Genomic DNA, 9,077 nt, shown 5'->3' on the forward strand with positions numbered 1-9,077 from the left:
ACTGTATTACTCAAGCTACAACAGTCCATCATGATTAAATTCTCCAATATTACTGCCTAGCAAGAAATCTGTAACATGTAAAGGTTAATAAGAAGTAAAKGACTTTAGTGTTCCTTGTATGAAAAACTAATATAAATTCAATTTGAATTTTTTAGAATCTGAAATTCATTAAATATTTCAAGTTTSTACAGTGGAGAAAGACTTGCAATGTTCCCAGATCCACAGCAAGATCTGATGGTAATGACTTAATATGGTTTAAATTACTCTTCRGGATTCCCAACTTATCCTGCCTTGTGGGTCTCTCATACAGTACAGCAAGGGRAAAAAAACAGTAAAGAGAAAGACTTTTGATTTTTGTACTCTTTATGATCCTACACAGACACAGTTACCAGAAAGCAGTTACATACCAATAGTTCCAAAAAAGTATGAATACAAATTCAATACAMTGCAAATACAATAAAGTGTCCAGTGATCCCAAACAGCCTTTAGGTTGTTCTGGCAAAACATCTAAATTCACAGAAAATGAGACAATAGTTTGTGGCAGGCAGTTGTATGAGGGGAACGACTCTTCTGCRGCACAGAATGGTGAATCTACAGAAGCTTGCATAACACCACTCTGAGTCACACATGTCTGTAAAGCTATTTCATGGTCATTGGGTCAAAGATCTGCATAAACTAAAAGTAAATATTTTAATTTCCAGCACATGGATAAGTGTTCTCAGTTATTCACATGCAGCTCATTCACCTGAACATCAGCAGTCATCTGCAGTTTCTTGAACTGGGGGCAGCAGTGCTCAACAAACSGTTCCTGACTGCCAAACGACAATAAATCATGAAGAGGCATTATTCTGCAGAGAAATTTTAATGGAAAATTACTTTCCAGTAGCCAAAGACACAGAAGGAGCACATTACTAAAATTTGCAGCTTCATAGTTGCAAACCAGCCACTAGAGGTCAGTGGTTTGGAATAAAATTAGCACATGAAGGAAGAATTCCATTTCATTTCAAATGGATAAATCATATCATCAAGCAACATTTCCAGCCTCTGAGTAAGGAAAAGGAACTCTTAAGGTTAGCTGCACTTACCTTCATCCAAAAGCATGACTAGTTTAAAATTCTTAAAAACAATACTAGGTACATAATGTATAAAATACTGAAACAACTACTCATTCTCTACAGTAATATGCAGACATGCATAGGAACAAGGAGTGGAGGAAGTTTCTTCCATCATCAAGTCCAGTCTCTTGCTACTCCATTTGTCCTGTAATTTCTTATATGAACTATGCCAGAAACAGCTTAAAAGCAGTTTGATTCTTTTGCTTGTAAGAAAAATTACAAGAAATGTGAAATAAGCTCAATTAGTATGCATACGAAGTACATAGAGGCAGCATATTAGAAGCACCTTTGCAGTACAAGAATCTTCTTTAACAACTATTTCCTTAACAAATGTGGAACAYTCTGCAAAGAGAGAAGGACAGGAAGAGGCTGTTTTCATCATTAAGTGTAAAGGGTATCAACATTTCCAAATCGGAAAAAAACCCCCTCAAAATATTACATTTTATTTAGTCATTTATCAACTGCTGCAAGTATACATACACATGATCCATTCAGTACATACACATTGATACAACTGAATGTTTTACCTYTGCCTCAGAGTGATGTTAAAAAAAWTGAGATAATTAGAAATGTGAATAGAACCACTGGATGCTCAAACACACACATGCTGAACTCGATGCTTTTTGCTGTACCTGTAGTTTTTTAAAGCTTCAATATTTCTTTGTATTATACAGTAACACAACTGAAAAGTAGACAGATCAAAATTCAGAAAGTCAACCTTAGATTTCCATCTGCCATTACAGAAAACCTTTCATTAATGGCTTTGATTTAAACTTTGTCACTGAAAGGATTCACAATTATTTCTGCTGTGCTTTAGTCGGAACCTAACTGAAGTTGTTACAGCAGGAAATATGTTGAAAGGGATTGTAATATGCAGACATCTGTTTGGTCAGATTTTCTAGATTAAAAAAATTAAATAAAAAATACTAAAATACTAAGTTACAAATATAATGTTCTGCGCAAACATATGTCAGGASAAAACCTAATGAGCTGCACATACAAAGTCTTCCCCCAGATTGCCAAGAAAAAAACACTGCAGAGCAACATGAAAAGGGAACAACAACAAAAACAAAAAAAANAAAACCCCCCCCCAAAAAAAAAAAGAACAAGGCCAAGAAACCCAGAGCTTTTTCACTACAGAAGTTTCAAACATAATAGGATAAAACACATAATTCTGCTGCTGTTCTCCACTTTAAACCAAGATTAGGCTGTCAGCTCATGTACAATGTGGCTATTTCAGCAGTATTTTAATGAAGAATAAATTCTATCTAATTTACAGCTTGAAAACTTAAGTACTATTCAGAGGATACTGGTGGCATGAAACCATGAATGGTGAACTGGGGTTTCTGAAAGCAACAGAGTACCCAGCAGGATTTCCACACACTTTTTTACCACAGAGCTGATGTGACTCTTGGAATGTCCTTGAAAGGCCACGAGTTGGACTTGCTGATCCTGATCAGACCCTTCCAATTCAGCACACTCTATGATTCTGTGATTTTCTGTGTTCTCATTATTTTTCTCCCCATTCTTCTTCCTTYCTTTTCTATTGTATTTCTATCTTTATGAAAATTATAGCTGATTTTGCTTTAATCCCTGCAGATAATCTAGTCCTGCACCTTTTATAATTTCTCATTTTCAGCTTAGTTTTCCTGTGAAATATCTCAACTAACTAGTGCATCATCTTCATCTAACATACTCCTGCTTTTAACACTGGCAAAAGAACATGAGTAAATATTCACAGGAACAMATACAGCAAATGAAAATATCATGATTTGCAATTGTTCAAGGAAAGCAGTTTCCTCATGCCAGGCAAGAGTCTGGACTTGTAACACTTCACAGGCAAGTTTTCATGGTCAGACACATGGAGGCTGTGATAGAGATGAATTCAAAGTAACTTAAAGTAAGAACAAAGTCTTCCATGGCTCTTGAAAGTACAACCCACGCTACTGCTTTTACAGAACCCCAGTTGTATGGTGGTAGCCTGGTGTGGTAGAATAAAGCCCATCTGGTTGGCAATTGGGTTGAACAGAGGTCAGCTACTAAATATGTCATCACAAATGAGCCTAGCCTAACCCACAACAAGAGGGTTACATAGGGTCACATKATTAAAAACACTGGTTCACAAATTTGCTTAGTAGATGCTAACAAATTATCATCCTGACAAAAATTCCAAGTAATTAGGCAGTAACAACGACTCATGTTMAATTCAGTAGTGGCACCTACTTAAGTAGTAGAATGTAACCACAGTCACAAAGTACCCTATTTTAAAATTAAATGGACAGGACTTGCCAAAACACAGGTGAACAATTTTCTCTATTAACACCTGCACTGAAAATATGGCAGTAAACAGGGCACATAGGCAGATTTTTTTACACAGGACTGGGTATTACCCACGCCAGATATAAAGCAGAATACTTCCAATGAATTAAAGATAGGGATCAGCTTTTTTTTTTGCCTTTGATATACACCTTAATCTTCCTGCTTCTCTAAAAAACATAAATGGGGTGCTGCAGTAGCTCACTGCATCCTGCACTGTTCTAAACACATACACAAAAAACCACCCAACATGCATYTGGAACATTTAACACAAAGCTGTTGGTCAGTAACTCAAACTCACTCAGAGATCTGAACTTAAATAACTGCTGTTTTGCAACACACACTGGTAATATTTAAAATCCAGAAAAATACATACAATTTGATTTCAAGAACAGCAACAAAACGATAGGTATCAATAGAGAAAACTATTTAATTTGTTTCAAAATAAATATTTGACATACAAAGCACATACAGTGAAAAAGGGTCACAATAAGTTACAAATGGAGATACTTGCTCATTCACTGAGAGAAGCCCTTGATATTTCCAATTTCATATCATCAAATTTATCATTCTTGCTGATTTAAGCACAGCACTGAACAAATATGGATCCCAGTGCTTTCTCTCACAGGTACTGGTAGGGATAATTTACTGCAGTGATCCAATTTGAAAATCAGTAGGGACCAGTAAATCGCYGCATAAAAGAAATAGTGAATGAGATGCTTTTTCCTTAGTGTCAGCAGCCTGCGATTATTATGTTTATTAGATTTTCTTGAAAGGGCTTCACATTTTCTCAAATATGCAGGAGAACTGTATTTCCCCTCTGAGCCCTTACATTAGCATTTTGYGCCTCAGTCCTTGAATACAAGTAAAAGATGAATTTTTCAATTAATTTTAAAAGTTTATACCATCTGGATGGCACAGAACTAAGCAATGAAACTCCCTTACCTGCACAACATCTGCCATTATCACAGAGCTAGCTTCTGCAGAGAAGTTAATAAGTAATGCTGAGATTTTATGGAAAAGGTTTTTTAATCCACATTTAGGACTAGTTCTATTACATTATCCATACTGATATCTTTCCATTTTTGAAATAAAGGATTGCTTAAAGTTCTGTCCTTAAAAGGTGATTTAAAACAGCAAGGCCTGTAAGAAAATTACAACACAATGGAAGTTACAATACAAAGATACACTAACCAATTTCAGTATCTAGTTTAACCACAAATAGGTGCAACACATCAATTAAAAATTATAGACAAAAACACATTAGCATACCCTGCTACCATCYAGCACGTTAACTGCTTGGGATCTTATTCTGTTGCATTATTTTTTGTCAGCGATGATGATACAAGGGCCACACCTAGCACTGCATGTGAAAATCAATTTTTGACACTACTTCAAAAGAGCATACTGTTCTACCTCAGTGGTCTTCCTCTCTACCCTTAATCTGAGCACTGCAAGGTACAGTACTTTTTGAATTATTTAAGCCCAGTTAGTATAATTTTAGGAGCAAGACTAGCAAGTCATATGTGGAATARAAACAAATCAGTTTCCTCTGGGCACTTGTCCAACTCCATTTTTTCTATTTCCTGCTCTGCCAGAACTCTTACATCTACTCAGGCAAGTGCTCTTTCCTTCCATGTCTACATTCCTGTCTGTAAAATGGGTAAGAAGTATGCTTCCTTAATTAACATGAGATCTGTACAGCAAATGTTGCAATACGGTGCCCAACGATAAAATGGTCCAACACAGACAGTACAAAATAATTGACTACGTTAAAGGTTTGGACAGTACTATCACATACATAGTTAGCAGTTCAAAAACTGTTGGAAAAAATAGTGGTTCATAATTAAGGTAATTTTTATTTAAATCCTTAAAACATTAACAGATATTGTTCCACTTAAACACCTATCAAAGAAGGGAGCAAAATGTAAAACTTACAGCAGAGAAATGACAATGAMTGCATAAAATTAAATAAAAGGCAATAAAGGAGAGGATGGGTGTATTGGTGAGCTACTTTGTTTGTAAGAAATTGCAACTGGCATTAGCTACTCCAGCAGACTCAATGGCTTCTGATACTTTATCTACAGATGAAAACAGACAAGCGTTATACTGGAGCATCACTTCTACAGAAAGCTTGTACAAAGCAAAGGGTCAGTCCACCCACAGAATCTATGCAACACACGTAAGTTATAAAAGCTGACAAAAAGCCAYGAGCAGTGTGATTTATACCAGTGGAAACAGTTATCACATTAGGTAGRTAACCTTTTGGTAATACAAAAACTCTTCTGCTTCAGTTTGGGGTTGGCAGGCACTTTATGGTCAGTTGCAAAATTTCTCTACAATCACAGACTTCTGTCACAGCCTCTGCATCACAGCTAACTGTTGACAGCATAGCAGCACAAACATACAGCTCTCTTCACAAAAAAAGTCAAGCTATTAGAATACAACCAGCATTTTATGTTTAATTTAATCATTAGAATAGAAACAAGCCACAAAGTGTGGTGAGAAAGCAGGCTCAAGGATAGAATGTTTTCCCCAGCATTGAAGAAACTCGGTGTYATCACTTAGGCAGCCAAAATGCTACAGTAAAAATCAAAGTTGATGCACAGGTCAGTTACCCTATTTATGTGACTTGAATATTATTCTTACAACATTGTTCCRCGTTTTCTCAGCACATCAAGAGAAGTAAGTTTTACCAGACCACAAGCTGCTCACTTGTCAAGCAACTTCTTGCAAAGCCAAGAATATACTCCTGGCCAAATCAAATCCCACTAATGCAATTTCCGCCTCTTGGTCCATTTTTAAGACTTAATAAAAAAAGATAATCCACACATAAGTTAGAACTTCAGTATCCACACATAAGTTAGAACTTCATGGCACTGTCTTCCAACACTTTACTCACTGCACTGTCATTCTCTTACTACTTTTAATCCTTCTCATGCATTCATTGAGTTGGATCTGTACTTAGCATCCTTCAGTTACAGCTGCAATACACTGGATCCAGTTTAGACTCATCTCTAATTTAATAACATACAATTAAGGAACAGTAGAATGTATCCGTAACAGCAGTCAGACCACAAAAATTTGCTCAGAAGTAACATGTTATTTTGCTTACAGTAATTACAGATTTGCCTTCCACTTCCAGTGCGGGTGATCARCTTAGATGACCAAATTCATTTTTACATCAGTGGTGCAAACAGCTGAATAGAGTCTGATACCACTATTCAAAAAATACATTGTGCAACATGACAGAGGGTCTAGAATCATGCTGAGGAACTGAAACAGTAATAAGTAGGTATGGATTTTTTTTTCTCTGATTAGATACTATTATTGAAGTGCTTACTCTTGGATTAGATTTTGAAGGGTCATAAAYTTTTGCACTTTAAATGGCAAAAATTCCCTATAAAATAATTCAGAAATGCACAAGTCATTATGTCCTAATTCAGAAGCAGCAGTGGGAATATAAGAACATGCACACATACACACAGGACAGCATTCTGCTCAACTTCCAGGTTCAAGCATCAATAACTTGCATTAGAGAGAAAATGAGCCTGAAGAGCCTAGCAAGTTACATTTAACACTCCTTTTATTGCAGTAGAAATTTTAGTTTTTATAAAATCCTCAAATTACAGGATATACATATAATCAATCTCATTGCAAGTCTTTAGCAGCTGTAGAGCATTAACTGCATGCAGTTGCTTCTGCAGAGTGCAAGTATTCTATAAGTAGCTAATCATGTTCAGAGAGCAAGACAAGTAGTCAAAGAATATCATATTCAATTACCAACTGGTTCACCAGTACCAAGAGGTTGAGCAAAAAAATGAAATAAATTTATAAATACATGGCTCTGATCTAAAAACTGATACAACTAGAAAGTCTGAATRATATCCACACCACAAACAAGATAACTCAATAGTTACAGGAAAATACTTGGCTTCAAAACTGTTTCTGAAAGTTTCACATAAGGTTTCTTTGACCATGGAAGAATAGTTAGTTCAGTGCTACAGAAGGTTACAAAAGGTTAACAAAAGCCAGCTTTATGCAATTGGAATACTAACTACAGAAGATTCAGCAAATACTTTGCCTTGGATTTCTGCAAAGAAATTGTGATCAGACAGATACTCTTTTTCCACAACCTACCCTTCATCTGCTGGTTGAATGCATAATCAATTTATTTATTATTTTATGCACATTATTAATTAATTTATGCACTTCATTTAATATTCACTTCTGTAGTCATGACACTGGCTTCAGATCAGTCATCAGATTGATTTATGCCAAGAAATCCTACACCAATTTGTTTCAGGAGCTGCCGAAACAGGTGCAATTCTTTATGCAAATTTCCCATCACAAAGGGAGTCTCAGAAACTGCAATAACCATTTATATAGAACTAGATACAGATTAATTTTTTAGAAAGCTAACATGCTTAAATTACTGCAGTCTCACATTTGTGTGGACACAAGAACAAATCTGCAATGACTCTGCAAAAGTCACTTCATTTACATTGATTAGTTAATTTGAGACATGGTTAGAAGTTTAAGCATTGCATCTTTGTCTGAAAATCCTACAGGTCAGCAGCTTAGCTTGATAAAACAACTCGTGACAAGAAAACCGCCAAGTTTTCTGTGATCAGAGTCTTGGTATTTCTTCCAACAGTATAATGTAAGACTATGTTACTAGGTAGAAACTTGGAAAAGCTCTTTTAAAGTATTAACAAAAACAACCTCTCCTTCAGAAAAAGTGTTACCTATGTCACCTTGATAGATTTTAATCCCTTGTGTTAACTTCAACGTGGGCCGTATTTCTACACTGAGTATAGTCAATTGGACAAAATAGGTCTACAGATACATTTAGTAGGCAGAAGAATACTGTCCAAAGTGTACTGCATAGGTATGTRTATCAACTGCTATCCACTGGAGACATCCTAAAGTAGCTATAGTTCCAACGAACATAAACCTAGTGAACACAGATCTCTTGTAATAAGCTTCAAACAATCTCAAACAATCCTTGATTTAAAAAACAAAACAAAACAACAAACTTGTATGATTGGGCATGTTTTAGGTAGGATGCAACTACTTTTTTCATCAATTAACAATACAGCACAGTAATTTTAAGTTTCTATTATTTTTTTGATATGCTAAATTTCATATTATCTCCAAGAAAGCATATATGTATTTTTATACAGCCTGGAGTGAGATCAGTGTAAAACCAGGAATTTCCAATCATCAGCAGAAGTGCCAGCTGCTCATAATGTTCACAAAACACGAGTGCCTGATTTTGGCTATGCAACAGTTGGTGCCAATCTGCTTATAAAGGAAATGCTGCTGAGGCATAGTCTTCTTACAAAAACAGGGCATGAGGGCTTCATGATTAAGTGTTCAACAACAATCCTGAGCTCGGTGAAGAGAGTCCTGAAAAATYAGATTTAAAGAGAGTTTTAAAATCCTACACAATTTATCAGAAGTATTATCTAGATACGTATTTTTCACACACACACATTTTAAATTAAATTCTTTAGACCAACTCAGTGCTGCAGTATCTTTCAAGAGCTTAAGAATTCTTGGCTTCTAAACATTAACATTTTAACTAATTCTATATCCATCCTCAGCTGAACTAGAGACAGCAGAAAAAAAAAAAAGACCACC

At 35.7% G+C, this 9,077-nt stretch overlaps 1 protein-coding gene across 2 annotated transcripts in view; it reads right to left on the bottom strand.

Annotated features, from left to right (window-relative positions):
* Positions 1-3,841: 3,841 nt before the first annotated feature.
* The window catches only part of TMEM33 (transmembrane protein 33), a 12,544-nt gene continuing 7,308 nt past the window's right edge, over positions 3,842-9,077 (bottom strand). For both annotated transcript variants that reach the window (XM_057371760.1, XM_057371761.1), the window contains one exon: positions 3,842-8,843. In XM_057371760.1, the coding sequence (XP_057227743.1) occupies positions 8,714-8,843 (130 nt within the window). In that variant the 3' untranslated portion in view covers positions 3,842-8,713. The remainder of the gene's footprint in view (positions 8,844-9,077) is intronic.

This window comes from Malurus melanocephalus, unplaced genomic scaffold, assembly GCF_030028575.1.
Source record: "Malurus melanocephalus ecotype Western Australia unplaced genomic scaffold, MMel_1.1 scaffold_157, whole genome shotgun sequence".
Lineage (NCBI taxonomy): Eukaryota > Metazoa > Chordata > Aves > Passeriformes > Maluridae > Malurus > Malurus melanocephalus.